Below are 16361 nucleotides of genomic sequence, written 5' to 3'. Positions count from 1 at the left end.
AATTAATCAATTTCCTATTTAAATTGTAAATTTGATTCAGAAACTATATACATCTAAACAATACAATTCAATGTAAGGTAGAATTGCGGTTCGAAATACCTCTCCTATATTTTTATCGAAAAAGGTACAGTTTTGAAATTAATTCTGTACACACGGAAATTTTCTTTTGGAATTTACCCTGAAAATCATGGTAATCGCGGAACAATATAGCATTGGAAGAATTTTCTGATTAATATTTGCCACAATAAAAAATATTAATATATGTACCGCACACACTAAGATATAAAATATGCTCCATTAATTTTACTATGTACCTATTAATATGTTTTTATTGTGGTAAATATTAAACAGAGAAACTCTTTTCTAAAAAAATTATAAAATTATAAAAAAAGATTCTTAAAAATTATCCCACAATTACCATGATTTTCAGGGTAAATTCTAAGAGAAAATTCTCTCCGTGTAAAAATGAAAGACGCGCGACACACGAGGACACATATAGGAAAATGAGAATATTATAATAGCGAACCTTTGTAAAAAAAAAAAACTACTTTGTACATGCAATGTCAGCGCGATAATCAATCGGACAAACCCTTGTTGAGGTCCAGCCACGGCGAGGCGAGACGCATCGCGATAACCCCCACGGAAGGGCGGGTCGCGAAAAAACGCCAGCGTATTACAATACTTATGCCTGTGTCGTAATGGAATAAATATTTCATTTCGCGGGCTACACGAGCATATACATACCTATACGTACGTGCATACGCGCGCGTCCTGCGTTTTTCCTCCGGGCGCGGTGGCGATGCTCACGTCTCGCGCTCTGGGGCCCCCATCACGACGGCGAACTTAACGGCCCATAATTCATTGCCGACGTATAATAAATATCGTTAGTCCGTCGTGAGCGCACGTAGACACGTGGGGGAACGAGCAGGCCTCCCTTGCGAGATTTTACATTCGCGAGTGTATTTCTCTCCCGCGTACATATCTCCGACATCTCGTTTCGATAAAATCCTCGTATTCTTCCGCCGATGATGGTACCGCGTCGAGTTCACCATCCGACGAATTGTACGAATCAATATCGGCGAGAGCCGGGAAGAGCTTAATCAGCTTCGAGGAAAAGCGTCCAAGGACGATCGCCAATAACGCAAATTGGGGCAACGATGCGGCGTTTAATTACAGCGCGCTCGTTTCTTCATTTTTCGGCTTTTCTTTCTTCTTAGTCGGCGGCGTCGAATTTATGGAGCACATCGCGCTATACGCATTTACGTGCGATATTTATGATCGTAAGACGAGGACGGCCCTTTCGTGTGTGCATGCTGGTACACGCCTTCCTCTCGTCGACTTCCCCGATACGACTCTGCGGAGCTTTCGGCCTTGGGCCCCGGTCTGAGAAAAGTTTCTTGAATAATGCGCGCCGTTCTCCGTGTATCGACGCCACCAGGACGGATGTGAAACACACACATCGTCTAGTGGTGGTGGTGCATTTGCTTTATTTCTGGCGAAAATCACGCTCGGCTATTATATATAGCGGCCGCGCGATACAAATTGCAGTCGAGATTAATACGGTAAAATTATTGCGATCGTTATTCTTCTCCTAAAACTTTCTTATATATCAAAAAAATATCGTACTGGCAAATATTATTTATTAAATCACGTTTCGACCCTTCTTTGAGTCCTTATCAAGTGATGTAGATATGCATAGAGAAGAAATACAGTACAGAGATTAATACAATAAAAAAATTACTTCACTTAACAATATTACAAAATAATATTTCAACAATATTTCGCTCATTACTCGATTCATTCATGTTTCTGTGTTTTAAAAAATTAATCCTTTGCCAGTACGGTCGAGAGAAGAGTCTTACTTTTTTTTTTTTTTTTTTAAGTTCTGTCTGGCGATTCTCAAATATCTACGTTTTTATTTTTTTATATATCATATCTTTTTTTTCATTATTAAGATGATGCGATTGTTTGACATTGTTTGACCTCTTGACGCAATTTAATATTAATCAACATTAGTCATTTGAAGATTCTTTGGACCTATCGTCTGACGCTACTCGTCATTTTGTTCCGCAGTTTAATCTTATTCACGATGAAAAGAAAATTTCCAAGGACGGACCCCGATCGTTTTGAAGTTTTACGAGATCATTCCGCGGCGCAGCTGCATCCTACGCAACGTATAGACGCTTCGCAATCTCCTACGTCCTCGGGCGAGCGGGAGGACCGATGGAATTTCAAATGAGGATGCGGTTGTGCGAAATCGTCAGGATGGATTTTCGTCAGGACTCGGTGCATAATCGGTCCCCCGACAGAGAGAGGGAACATTAAAATCGCCGAAGAGGACCGAGAGGGATAGAAAAAGAGAGAGAAAGAACTCACGAAAAAAATAAGACCGCTAAAAGTCAGGGTCTTCTCTCGCGCGACCAACCGTCGCGGTTGCTTTGCGGTTACCTGGTGGACGCCCAACGGAGAGAAAAAAAGGACTTTCCCTTTCACCTCCTCTCCTCGCATTCTCTCCTTCTCTCCTCGTCCCTTATCGTCCTTTCCTGATCCCGCGGAAGAAAGCATCCTCTCTAGCGCAGACAGTCGGATTTATATTCAAATGAATCCGCGATGGAAGAAGCCGGGATTTATCGACGCTTCATCAAACCCCGTGGCACATGGGAAAGAGGAAGAGCGGAGGGAGGGATAGATCAGGGAGAAGGAAAATCAAAGGGTTAAGTTACGAGAGAGGAAGGATGCGCCTAAGGGACAGTTCCTTTCTTCGCTCGCTTCAACATCGCGATCTCTCCAAGTCGAAGATTATGTAACGAGCCCCGACGTCTTCCTCGGAATATTCCCAATTTCTTTTTTTATATGATTACGTTTTCTAATTATGTACGCTCTAAAACTAACGGCACTCGGTCGAAACGAGCAGCGCGGTTTCGGTCGTTAGTATTAATATTACAACTTTAATTCGTAAGCAGCGGGCATTTCCGCAATAACGGGAGCGACGATAAATGTTCAGGCAACGGTGATAAGGCGATAAAAATTTGCGAGCGAGGTTTTTCAAGAACGCAATTATCGACGCGACCGTGTCCTCCTCTCTCGCATGCCTTTATTTAGCTTTAGTCGAAACCGGTTGCAAGCGACTCCGCTTCTCTCTCTCTTTCTCTCTGGAAGAAGAAGACAGAGATGAAATCCAGGGATTCGGCGCGTCGCAATTTTTAGGGTTCCTCTAAGGCGCAGGAAGGAATTTCGCACGGCCGGAATGAAGCAGAGACGCTCGAAGATTTCTTCCAGCTGGACATCATCGCCGACGTGACGTCGCACCCGGTGCTAAACATTTCGTCTGCGTTTTACGTAAGATATTATTCAGTTGCTCATTTTCGACATGCTAAATTTCTAAATAAGAAGCCTTTCTCCTTATGTTAAGTATATATATATATATATATATATATATATATATATATATATATATATATATATATATATATATATATAGTTTCAACACATCTAATTTTCTCATACTTGATGTAATTCCAGCAATATGCTTAGAAAAAATGTCTTATCAACTTTTTAATCTAATTAGTTGAAAATTGAAAGTTCCAATATTAAGTATTAAACAGTTGTGTAATTGTTCCAAGCATGAAATTTCAAAAGAGTAGATTTCAGATTTATAAGAGGAACTGTCATTAGCTGACATTTATTTTTTTAACAGCACTAAGCAATGTAAACTAAAAAGATAAGATTTAGAATCCTTTCTCGATATGCATGTACATCAAATATTACTCAAGATAATTGTAATACATTGAAGAATTCTTCCAGTCTAATCCTTGAAGAACTTTCAGGGACAAGGATTTTCATACCGCTTTCGAATCGGTCAAAGTCGATCAGGTAATTTGTTACGTCACCAGTGATTTAATTACTCTTTCTTACATATTTAATTTTCATTTTTGCAGCTCGTCCAGAATGAAAGTGCGCTGCAACACCACACGCTAGATCGCGTGGGCAGCTTGCGTCATTAAGGGTAGTAACTTACGGTACCGGAATGACTTTGGCGGAGAAAGTGGCCGGGTGTGGCCAGACGGCGACACTCTGAAAGGAATCGTTCTCCTCTTTACGGAGATTCCGCACTTCTCTTCAATTGGCTTCGAATCCTCAAGTCTGCAACAGAAGACAAGAAGGTGACTTCAATCTTACGATATATTTTTTATTTTAACAATTATTTTTTTCTCCTCGTAATTGCGATCGAATAAGATACACAGAGAGAATTTCTTCCTAGAATTTTATTGAAAGCATTTTATAAGAGTTTCTCTGATTAATATGTATACATAGTAAAATTAATCGAACATATTTTATATCTTATTGTGATAGATGTTAATATTTTTATAGTTTTTTAAATAAATATTAATAAAAAAAAACTTATAAAATTCTTCTAGTATCATATGATTACCATGATTTTCAGGATGAATTCTAAGAGAAAATTCTCTCGTCGACACTTCTTGCATTTCTCTCTCCGCGTGCGAAACGACACGTGCGAGTAGCGCACGCTAGGATCGCACGTGGGTGCACGCGCACGTCGCACGTCACGTCACGCGGCATGTTCGGTAGCCGCGTCGCCGCTTCGATCGAACGAGCCCCGGCCAAAGAGAGTTCGACGAACTCTTTGTCTCGAAAACCGGACACAAACCGTATGTACGTACGTCGCCGTCGGCCACGCCGCAATAGCGCCTAACATACCTCTCGTGTTTCTTGCCTCTTCTGCGCAATAATGTCGCCGATGCGGTGAATCTCCCTTTCGCAAAACGACGAAACTAAATTACGAATTGTCCCTTTGCTCGCGAACGTTTATTCTCTTCGGATTGAATTTACTGGATTAAAAAATTATATGAAATCAGATAGAACCAATTATATCGTGAAATTTGACCTTCATGAAATTAATTAATTAATTAATATTAAATAACTACATTAAAATTTTTCTTACTCCTTTGCTAAGTATATATAATTTGTGCACAAATGATATTTCAACACCTATAATCTTTTTATACTTGTCCTTGATGTAATTTGGACAATGCTTAGAGAAAATTTTTTATCAACTTTTCAATCTAATTAATTAAAAATTGAAAGTCTCAATATTAAGTATTCTATTGTATTAAACAGTTGTGTAATTGTTCCATGAAATTTCATCAAAAGAGTCGACTTCGGGTTCATAAGAGGAACTGTCATTATCAGCTGATCAGTTGACATTTATATAATTTAACAATAATATTATTAATAATTGAATAATATTAATAATAATATTAATAATAATAATTTAATATAATAAATAACGAAAAATTTCGCATTATACATGAATATATCATCGAGGAAAAATTCGAATACAAATTATCCAAAGATATCGATTGTAAAAATAATTGCGTAAGAAACACGTGCGTGTACAAGTAAAATTTGCTTACGGAATGCGTTTTTTTCGGCCGCGTTTTATCCTTGCATTGTACCCCGTATGCGAAAACAATTCGACGCGTGAGTTGCGGTCGTCGGACCTCGCTTTTTAACCGCGGAGCCACTTTTTCGCGGGACCGATTTACGGCGGGACACGCGAGCGGGAATACGCGACGAACTTTTATGCCCGCGCGTTTCTTTTATGGACGCGCATGCGATGAAAAACGCGCATCTCGCAACAATGTTACAGATAGCCGACAGGAAACATAAATTCCGAACCTTCAAATCTCGAAAGCCCGGCGCGCTTCCCTCCTTTTACGGCGATAGGTCCAACTCTCCTTTGGAACTGGCAAAGAGCGACAGTCGCAATTTCGCGTGCACTTTTTATGCAACGCTTGTTCCAGTAAAACGTTCGATCTGGTGTAGCGGTGGTATCCGAAGAAAAATACATTCTTGAATTTGGATGAGATTGCTCTCTGGTTGACGAGCTGCGAAATTTAACGATCTTGTTCCTAAAAAAAGAACGCATATAATTTTACACTTGAAAATGCTTTTAAATCCATCAAGTTGCATCGCTTGTTTAAAAGAAAAAGATACAGAGACCTTAATTAGTGGAATTCCAATTGAAATTTCGGATAAGTCGACGTTTCTATTCATCAATGGAATTTACTCGGAAACGATTCTCGGATGTGCCTCTGTCATCCTTCAAGATTGCAGACGGTTCGTTTCCTCCCTCATTCGCGACTCTGCACCTTCTTCTACGGCTTTCGCTCGACCGCGGCGGACCTCGGGCCATTGTTAAAAACTTTTTCGAGGTTATTACACGTAAGATATGTAAATGCGTCGCCGGGGTCGGTCCTCGACGTCGAAGGATCAGCTTCGCCGGGGCCCTTCTCTCTCGTTCTTTCGGAGAGGCCCTTCTACCTCGCTCCGCTCAGCAGGGGCGGATCTGCGAAATAATTCGCGAATCTATTCTTTTAATTTATTCAGACACATCAAATAAATTAACGCGAAAATATTTCTTAAAGATACATTCTCAACCCTTCTGTCAGTGCCTAAATTTTCACCTTACCATCGATGGATGGATCCCATCTGGGTGTTTTCGACATGTTGCGCTGTAACAATTTCTTCATACAGCAGCTGCTGGACATCAAACATTTCCTCTTTATTACTTTTAACATTTAAAGTTGCTTGGATACCCGGATACCATTCATTGACAGAAGGATTAATCCAGTAGATTCTTATTTTTTTATTTTTCCATTTACCGCTATAGATATCTGGAGAAGAATAATTATGATATCGTTATCTCTCGATATATATATATATATATGAAATAATTTGTTTTCCTCTGCAGAAATCGATTCGATCGCACGATACGTCGTCCGGGAAGGAATTTCTTTTCAGTATCCGTTCCTGCTCCTCTCCATCGCCACCGCCGCCGCCTCTGCATCGTCATCACCATCTCCCCGACTTCTCTGTAACGGATAGGCCTCACCTCCGGAACGGAACTGACTCCAGTCCGCTTTCGGTTTGGCCATCGCGAATGCCTGCGCCGAGCTCAGTAGGAGCGCAGCGTTCACGACGTGCGCTTCGCTCGAAAACGCTTCGGTCGGTTATCGTCGCCGGTCATCCTCGAACTCGTCAATCCCGACGTTCAAGTTTCCGACAGAGACCAACAGAGGAATTCGTCCATCATCCTGGTCTTACGAAAGATCTAGAAGCAAAAAGAAACATCACGGAAGGATAATTGGATAACGAATCCAGGACGGAGCGCACCGGGTCGGAAGGAATGAGTCCAAATAACTCGGTGGATCCACGAGAGAAAAGCTCAATGCTGAAGAAGAGCCTGTAAGAATCCTTTTCATCAGAGAATATTTAAAACACACTCGATGTGTCTCCTTTTAAGTATTATAAATAATTAATTTAATTAATGTGTGTGCGAATACATTATTCGATTTTTTTTAAGTCTTCGACTTTGAATCAATACGAGAGGATTGTATTGCGAACCCCGAAACGGGCGACGTTAATTAGTGTTAATTGTGATAAAATTTACTATTGTCTTTAGCGAAGTTGAGAAAGAGAAATTCAATCGATCGCTTCCGTCTTGACGTGATGTCGAAGAGAGCTACCTGCTCTTTCGCACTTCTCCGTCGTGCTTTACTCCGTCCGTGCTTCAGTCTACTTACGGCTGACCCTGTTCGTAATAATTAATGGCGCTAGTCCCCACGCACCTCTCCCCTCGAATCGGTCATGCCTGGCCCCGGAGATAAGTATAGATATATAGTTGGTCCGCATCCGCGACTAATGCGTGTACACGCCAGGCGCGTTCGCGTTATTAAACAATTTCCGAGCGCAATTGAGCAGGCTCGTAATTAACGACTTTGCAATTAACGAAGTTAACGCATACAGATCGCTCGTACCTGCCTACCTTCTACATATAAGTAGTGGTAGTACGGGCGTAAGTCACGAGCAGCGACTTAATTGATCATTAACACGACGATCCATCGATCTTTTGGCTTTCCTTCTCGCTCCTTTCCCTGATCGTGACCTGGGGATATTACGTTATTCTATACAGCTTTCTCGGACGACTGGATGGGCCAGGAACATCGCGAACGGATCGCGTTAAGGGCGCGGTTATCTCGAGTTTCGTCGGGCCGAGAACAGTTGCATCTTTGATAGCCCCGATGTGCACTGATATGATATGGTTGAGAATATTCGAAAGGCTGAAGAACCACACGAGTGCATTTGACACGCGAGAACAGCGGAAAGAGATCGTAAATCATTAATGGGATCCGGCATTCCTCTGTTAATGAGAAGTTCCTTCCTCCAATAAAGCCGGAAATGCTTTTCCTAAATGTTAAGCAAATAGCGGATAAAGCATTGTACAGTTATATCGGAACTTTGCGAAGGCAGTTAATATTTTCTTAAGACATAGTTCATAAGTTGACGGGATCCAAAAGGTTAATTGGGGTGTCGGATGTCGTCTAATTGCGAGCATAATTACAGGCGCAGCCGGTGAACCCTGACAGAACCTCATAACTGCGAGGATGCGCACACGCAGAAAACGATGCGTGATATCATCCCGATGACGACGATATCAGGATTATTCGACGTACACGCACGCACGTACGAATCCACGCAAGAGATCAGAGGCGATCGCCGATGAGGCTGGGCTCGATCATCCTGTCGTGGGCCACGGCCACGATCAGCTGGCCGGGTCTGTCAAACGGCGGAAGCGTGACAGCAGCGCGAGCCCCGCGTTCTCGGGACTACGAGCTCTCGACGGAGTTCTTCCTGGTGCCGTCCGAGATCGGCCAGCATGGCCTGGCGAGCGTGGCTAGCGTCATCAGCGTGCCGGCGCCCAACCGGACGGTCACCGTCTTTAGGTCGCCGCCACCGGGGGTCAGGAAGGGCCAGGAGGTGGAGATGCGACCGACCCCGAAGTCCCTGCTGAAACAACGACCCTGGGCTCTGCCGCTCGCCGCCCTCAGCGCCGCGGCGATGCTCCTCATGGCTAGCTTCGAGGTCTTCGTGTTGTTCAAGGTGGCTCCTCTTTTCTCTCTCTTTGTTGCGTAAGGACGTTGACACCTTCTGTTTACCGAAATGTATGTATTTCTAACGGACTGCGAACCTGTGGAATTCTTTCATTCACCGGAACGGTATAATCTTCAATGTGTTGGATATATAATTGCTACCTCGTAAATGATGATTCGTGATATATCGCGCTTGATCTTAATCATTTCTCAGATTATTATCTCGGAAATTTATCAGTCTAATCTCTCATTTTAATCTGGTATTATTTACTTGAATTCTGTGCCTTCTTTTTTTTCACAAAATTTCTTTTATTCTCTTTTGTTTGAAATATTTGATTATATATCATATATAAGGTAGTCTTTTGATTTTTATCTTGCTTAATTGTGTCTTCTTTATTTCTTCGTTATTAAATCTCGACAGACTAGTCTATCTTTCAATCTATTTTATTCTCTTAATTTTATACTACATATATCTATTACGTAATTCTTTCGTGCGATTGCTGCTTTTACTATCTATTCTCTAAATTCATAATTAATTTTTCAGAAGAAGTTCTAAACCGGAGAGTAACAAGTATAATCGTTCGCTTGTTCGTTCGCTATCGTGCGATCTTAGTTTCACTTGTTCGTGTCGATTGTACGAAAATATGAATTTGAGAAAATCTGAAGAGAGAACAGCTGTTCCCCGCAGTGAAATGGAAACGTCGGCTTTTTTTTCGCTCGAACGATCGCGACCGCGGAATTAATAGAGCTCGTCGTCGACCCACTATCAGTCGTTTTCGTTCGTTAAGCTCCAATAAACAGCCAATAATTGGAATTTCGCCGAGACCTAGGCTTACAATTAATTTGGGTCCACGATCTCCCGGTTTCTTCCGGTTACATCCTCCAAATTGCATTTTCAACTTAGTCAGTTTCAAATGTGACGAAAATGAATTTCCTATTTTGAATAAATTATCCTATATTAACAGCACTTACCCTGTTTCAGGCCAGAACGACGGCGCCGAATAGACGACATTTATTTCTGGGCCAGGCGCTACTTCTGGGCCTCTTTCTCCTGGCGGGTCTTTCCGCTGCAGCTTCCCTCAGCCAAAACCCGCTATCCTGCGCCGCTTTGCGGTTAGTAGGTCTGCCTGCCGCCCTCGTGTTCGCCGCCCTGCTGGTTAAATGCGTATTCCTGCTTTCATTGAACAGCGGTGTCTATCTGCCGGCGCCTTATCAGGTAAGCGCGTCCTCGATACGAATCATCTATCATATACAGTAGATTCTAAAATCATAAATCATTTTGGAGACTAGCATAATTTTTAGATGTATAAATATAATGAAAAAAATTTACATATTTCTATGAATTTATTCCACTCATTTGTTTAATATAAATTTATAATATGAAAGAGAAATTCCCATTTTAATTAAAGGAGTAGCGAAATAATTTCAGGATGCCTAGTAATCGATAATACCTTATATGGTTAATCAAAAGTAGAGATCGAAAACGTATAAAAATGAAAATCGTAATGTGATTTCGTCTGTCTCCTTTTACGCGGAAAACTCAACAAGACCGTCCGGATGTTCATCTCGCACGGTCATTTATATATCGCGAACGGGCCTCAAACGTTTCTTCTCTCCTCTTCCGCTTTATTCTTTTTATACCTCGCGTTGCGTCATCGCGCCGACGATTAATTATGCGTGTGCGAAAAAATCACGAAGGCAATTATCGCGGCGTTGTGTTGGCGCATACGCTGAATGACAGGTGTGGCACTTCTCGCCCTGCGGAGACCTTCTTCCGGAGGAACATCCATTTTTCACGTTCGACGTGCTCCAATCGGCATGACGATCTCAGTGGATCATTTATATACGATCGCAGGAGAATCTTGTTTTTTTTTCCAAGGCATTAAAGACGCGCGAAATCGGAACGATTCGTCCACCACGAAGCATAATTATACTCTTGTAATTAAGAAGGCTATTATCATTTACATGTTTGGTTAGACGAAAGCGGTTGATACACGAACGACATTAATAGGAATTTAATTAACGAGATTTAACAGAGATCAGAGACTTTAATTATATCGCGCCATCGTTTCACGTTTTCGAGATAAAGGCTAAACAATCTGGCATGTCTTGTAGAAGAATAAAAACTTGGTTCCCAGTGTTTTTATAGTCTTTATCTCGTCCACGTTAATCGAGAAAAAATCCCATTCCATTCCACGTCCACGCTGTCACCATCGGACGTTCACCTTTAATTAAAGAACGCCGATCGACGCAGGGTGGACGGCTGGATGCGTGAATCTTGTAGAAAGGAAGTAATCGTACACACGAAGCTTTTTCTTGTCTCGGTTCTGCTGCTGCAGGCGCTGGTGCTGGTGTTCGCAGTGTTGGTGCAGGTGGCCATTGTCGGGCAATGGTTTTACGGCGAACCACCTGCGGTGATCCAGGTGCAGCAGCAGCAAGCTGCCGGCCAAAGCTCGTCGGCGTCCACCTCCTGCAAGACTCCGCTCGGACAGATAGTGGCTTCCCTCGGGTAAACTTATTATCCTACATAATATTTAATTATTGTATTAGTATTTTTTTAATTACTATCTTCTTACAGCTATACATGATTTTTATAGCCGTTGACATTTTCAACTAAATGAGATTCGTCCTTTCCACAGTTGTTAACTAAATTCCAGGTACCCCGGAGCGCTGCTGGTGGCGGTGACTTGTCTGGCAATCCGAGCGCGCGGTGTCCGGGACAACAACCGGGAGGCGGCCTTCATCGGTCTGGCGGTCGGCCTCTCGCTGCCGATTTGGGTCTCCAGCGGGATCGGTTCGCTCGCTGCCGGCAGCGAGGACGACCGAGAGGCCTGGCTGGCCTACGGTCTCTTGGCCACGTCGCTCTTCGTCTTCCTCACCATGTTCCTGCCCAAGGGTCGTCAGCTGGCCGCCCTGGGTCGCGAGGGTCCCGCAGCTGTCATTCGCGATCGCGACGACGCCCTTAGTTCCCTTCCCGGCAGCGGCTACTCGCCCTCCTTCTTTCACTTCAAACCTGCGGAGGCGTCTCTGAAGAGGAAGCTTCATTATCATAGTGCGGGTGAGTCGGCGGACTCATTTTCAAAAACGCGAGCAACGAAAATGAAAGTCGTTTATATATGTATATAAAAAAAAGAGATCGAAGAGACGCGATGTAAAACAGATATCAGCTTGGTAGCAGCTCTCTTTCTTTTTCTCTCTTTTTTACCAAATCCGAGTTTCTCTTAACGTGCACGCACCGTGCGATTACGTTTCTCGGAGCTCTCAGCGATTGTCGTTCCGATTCGTTTGCTCGATACACCGCGGGAAAAGATCTTCGGTTTCTCACTAAACGCGTGAACAACGTAATCCGTAGCCGAATAACAGAAATGCGGTCACGACCGACGAAATCGGCGGCGCGTAAAACGTGGAATAAAAGAGCGAACGAGAAAGTAAATAAACGCGCGTATAGTTTGCGTCGCGTTTAAAAATGTGTGTACATTCACGATTATACACCTATAATCGTATAATTGCGCTTGTTACTCGAGGATGAGGTTGCAAACAGTATCGCTTAACTCTGGAGTGCAGAGATCATCCTTTTGTAAATCGCAAATATACAGATGGTGAACTAAAATCGATCACGATCGACCGGTTGCAATCGGTTAAAACGACGTGTTCCGAAATGAACGGTTACAGTAGTAATCCCGTTTTCCCCCACCGAGATTACCATAACGTGGAAACTTCTAATTACAGATCGAGTCGCACTGGTCTCGTCCGGGATACCCGGATGCAGCGCCTGCAGGCACGGAGGAAGTCCTATATACTCGGACGGTAAGCCATCATTATTTATTTTCAGAAATCAGTCGGGCCCAATTATTATTACGTGCCGTATGCAAAATTACTCTGTGTGTCGTATGCCGACCTCGTCGTAGGTACTTGCATCCTTTCCTTGGAACGGTTACGCTACGTCGATGTTTCCTCGCGTTATGCAAAGAATAGACTCCAACAAAAAAAGCGTATCAGTTTGTTCTGATCAAGATATTAATCAATTGATCTAATTGGTATAATACAATGTAGGTGTATATATACAAGGTATCCCAAAGTTGAACTTTGAAATGAAACTTTGTTAATGTCTTACAGTTGGAAATAAAAAAATATTACATTGGTTCGAAAATGCTGCTGGTTAGACAATTATGACTCATTGTATGTGATACATAATAATGTAAAAAAAGCTGTAATTATCCTGACTATATTTTTTATTATAGCTTGCTTTTTTTATCCGTGAAGAGCTATGAAAGCGAAAGTGTATCTTAGAGGCAATTTGACGGTAAGAACTCGTTGAAAAATTAAATTCGCATTCATTGAGCTAATTGTAAATCAGAGATATAAAATTTATACAGTGTTTATGTTGATAACGAAAGACAGCATTTAAAAAATTAAACGTGTTTTCTTTTTTAATGTTATAATAAAATGTGGTAATAAAATATTTTCAAACTCACGAATTCACATCCATAATATAACTTTTTTGTCTTGTTTCTATTTCTATAGAATATACTGGCAAAATTTGAGCGTTCAACTTTGGGATACTCCATATACGTATATGTATACTATTTAAATATTTGACTTATTTTACTCATTTTGATTGCATTATACGACATGCTAAAGTTCCGTTAGAAGTAGCTAATCTTGCATTAAAGTTTCATCAGTTTTTTTGTCTAATTAAAAAACTGCGGATATCTATATTTTCGCATCAACTACTCGCGCAGACCGTCTCGAGCGAAGCATTCGTGTATCATTCGCGCAAAATCTCGACACTTCCTGCCCTGCCCGCGCATTTCCTGACCCGAAACTTTTCCTCCGTCACGCTGACGCCCTCGGCGACCTTCACCTCGAGGTGCGAACGAAAGAGAGAAGAGGAGAGAGAGAAAAGAGGAGAGGGAGAAAGTCGCGAGAGGCGGAGGTCAGCATCGTTACACGCAGGATGCTTGTTGGAAAAGGAAGAGGAAAGGGAGAACATAAATCCCGTTAGAGAGATAGAGAGAGAGAGATTGGATCCACGGTCTCTCGTGAAACGAGACCCAACTCGGGGTGACAATGATCTACGCACTTCTTGAAGAGGAATAAAATACATCCGCGCGCGGACTCTTCGTAGGTCGATATCTCGCGGAAAGCCTCGGGGCCTTCTTCATCTTCTCCGCGTGTCCGAGAGCCGCGAGATTCTAGATATATTTTCTTTTAGAGAGAACACACATTGTAAACGGGAGTTTCACACTTTCTAGAGACGCATAATGGAAAAGCGCGCGCATATATACGTAAACGAGATTTCTAGATCCTATTCAGCTCTAGTCGAAGGGAACGCGTCGTTGTAACGAGGTCGCGTTATGTTTGTTCGTTGCTATAATAATAACGCGTAAGAAAAATAAAACCAAAATAATGAGTATATATAAAAATAAGAAAAGATCTTCTATATAGGAACCACGATATTTATCGTCCAGCTTAATGGTCCAGTCGATACGAGCCACGATCGTTTCTCGAACGCACATACGACTACGTAGACCGTAGCTCGTAAATCATCAGTCGGATGACTTTCACCCACGCGATACGCATTTTACGTTAAAGACAGGCGCGCGTATCCGTTCAACGAGCGCGACGCTGTTTTGTTTTTAGCGAAATTCGCGTCGGAATCTCTTCGAGAAATCGTCAAACTTTCGCCTAGGAATTCGTTAACATGGTGTATATTCCGCTTCTGGTAAAAAAATTTGCTGACTCGTATATAATGTAATATATTATAACGATATCGTCGATACGACCAGGCCTCACCCTGCGCGACGACACGTTTCTTTACGGTAAAGCTCATTATTACGTGCAAGGCGTGAAATACGCAAGGTATTACGATGCAAAGGTCGCTAGCCTCCTCGGGCACAAGGGAACAACTCGCTCGTTCACGACGCTCATTACAGGCGAAAAGGCACGACATCTCGCTGACAAGCGGTTTCCTTTACATTGTCATCGGTTCGTGGCGCATGCATGCAATGGACGAGCGTGCGAGGAATAAACGACGTAAGAAAGTGTAATATCCAGCAAACCGGGCGGGATCGCGAGAAAAGTAAATTAAAAAGATAATTGAACGGAAAAAGAAACGCGCCCCGATGGAATTTACGCGCGTACAACGTGTTTCTCCGCGAGGAAGATATACATATATATAGTAATCGTCGAAAGTCGAATTTATAATTAGCTATTTAGGAGGCGAGAACGTAATCGTCTTGTAACGACAGCTGCGAGAGCCGCGAGACCTACTTTACGCCGACGATTTAAATTACAGGTCGTGTTTAGAGCGCACGGCGTAACGAGGGCTCCGTCCCGGTTTCGCGCCACGCGATTTCGACGGATATTTATATCTCTATCAATATCGTGATTTATATTGCAATTTATTATCGAGACTGGAAAATACACATGTATATACGTTCTCCAAACACGTGGAAAGTTACAACCGGATACGCGCTCCTCTGATCCGATACTGGTTAATAATTCGCTTCCGGGGGAACCGAGTGAATCGGGACGATGGGCGGTTTGTTCCAGTTGTCTGATCGATTCCAATTTTTTTTTTGTTATAGAATGATTATTTTACACGCAAATATCCTGCTTACAGATGTGCATGGACCGATGGAGACGTTCGTTTTGCCACCTGGTATGTACTTGAGGCCGGAGGATGCCGGAAATCTCTACACGACCTTGTCGGCCAATCCCAATGTGTTCTTCCAGAGGGCAGCTCATCCCGGAATGATGTACTGATTAGCCAGAATCTTTTATTATTGATGACAATAAGTCTCGCTGTTTGTAGATGTTGCGATGTGACAAACGATCATGTTTTCTCATTGCTCTGTAAATAATTCATTACAATATGTCATTATATAATTTGAGCGTCTCAAGAGAGAAAGAAAAGAAATCTCGAAGCAATAAATCTTTTGTAAAAGTTTTTGTAACACTGATGATTCGCGAGAATGAGCGTATATTGTACATATATGCTATTCATCACGAACAATGAGTGAGTCTAATAATATTGTAAATCATTGAATTGGAAGTGCATGCGTTGCTTCCAAACTAATGTAATAAACGTATGATACATTTTTTATACAAGCTTTACCTTGATATAATTTTCTGACATATTTCGAAAAATGTCCTATCAACTTTTTTAATCTAATTAGCTAAAAATTGAAAGCTTCAATATTAAATATTCTGTAATATTACACAATTCTGTAATTATTCCAAGCATGAAATTTCGTTAAAAGAATCGATTTTGCATTCGTAAGACGAACTGTCATAATCAGCTGATTGATATTAACCGCGATTAATATCTCTGCGCGACACAAGAGAGTTTTAAAAGTATATATTCAGAAAATCAATATCAAAGAAAATTTTGAAAAGTATAAT

The 16361-nt window shown here is 42.0% G+C and overlaps 1 protein-coding gene and 1 long non-coding RNA gene across 3 annotated transcripts; one reads left to right on the top strand and one right to left on the bottom strand.

Annotated features, from left to right (window-relative positions):
- The first annotated feature begins 2073 nt into the window (after nucleotides 1–2073).
- On the top strand, nucleotides 2074–16067 carry LOC114932844 (uncharacterized). 2 transcript variants are annotated; one of them, XM_029305256.2, is made up of 10 exons: nucleotides 2074–3339; nucleotides 3828–3873; nucleotides 3939–4163; nucleotides 6776–7269; nucleotides 8428–8964; nucleotides 9937–10170; nucleotides 11294–11463; nucleotides 11612–12012; nucleotides 12684–12761; nucleotides 15580–16067. In XM_029305256.2, exons 5-10 carry the CDS (start codon nucleotides 8584–8586, stop codon nucleotides 15720–15722), a joined length of 1407 nt encoding a protein of 468 aa, XP_029161089.2. In that variant the 5' UTR covers nucleotides 2074–3339; nucleotides 3828–3873; nucleotides 3939–4163; nucleotides 6776–7269; nucleotides 8428–8583; the 3' UTR covers nucleotides 15723–16067. The 2 variants fall into 2 exon arrangements, with proteins under 2 accessions (XP_029161089.2, XP_085339236.1); XM_085483110.1 differs by lacking the exons at nucleotides 2074–3339; nucleotides 3828–3873 and having other exon boundaries at nucleotides 3898–4163.
- LOC114932889 (uncharacterized) lies at nucleotides 3875–6387 on the bottom strand. The gene is made up of 3 exons (XR_003819967.2): nucleotides 6025–6387; nucleotides 5701–5933; nucleotides 3875–4143 (listed from the first exon to the last, which is right to left on the bottom strand). It is a non-coding gene; the product is annotated as an uncharacterized LOC114932889 (long non-coding RNA).
- Nucleotides 16068–16361: the final 294 nt, after the last annotated feature.

Source organism: Nylanderia fulva, unplaced genomic scaffold (genome assembly GCF_048542155.1).
Source record: "Nylanderia fulva isolate GAGA-0341 unplaced genomic scaffold, ASM4854215v1 Scaffold23, whole genome shotgun sequence".
Taxonomy (NCBI): Eukaryota; Metazoa; Arthropoda; class Insecta; order Hymenoptera; family Formicidae; genus Nylanderia; species Nylanderia fulva.
Note: the sequence above shows the minus strand (reverse complement) of the source record. Positions and strands in the feature narration are given on the sequence as shown.

Excerpts from the sequence above, each read along its gene's own strand:
- LOC114932844 (XM_029305256.2), top strand. The coding sequence starts at position 8,584 with ATGAGGCTGGGCTCGATCATCCTGTCGTGGGCCACGGCCACGATCAGC. Across the intron at positions 11,464-11,611 it reads CAGATAGTGGCTTCCCTCGG|GTACCCCGGAGCGCTGCTGG; the intron begins GTAAACTTATTA and ends ACTAAATTCCAG. Across the intron at positions 12,013-12,683 it reads GCTTCATTATCATAGTGCGG|ATCGAGTCGCACTGGTCTCG; the intron begins GTGAGTCGGCGG and ends TTCTAATTACAG.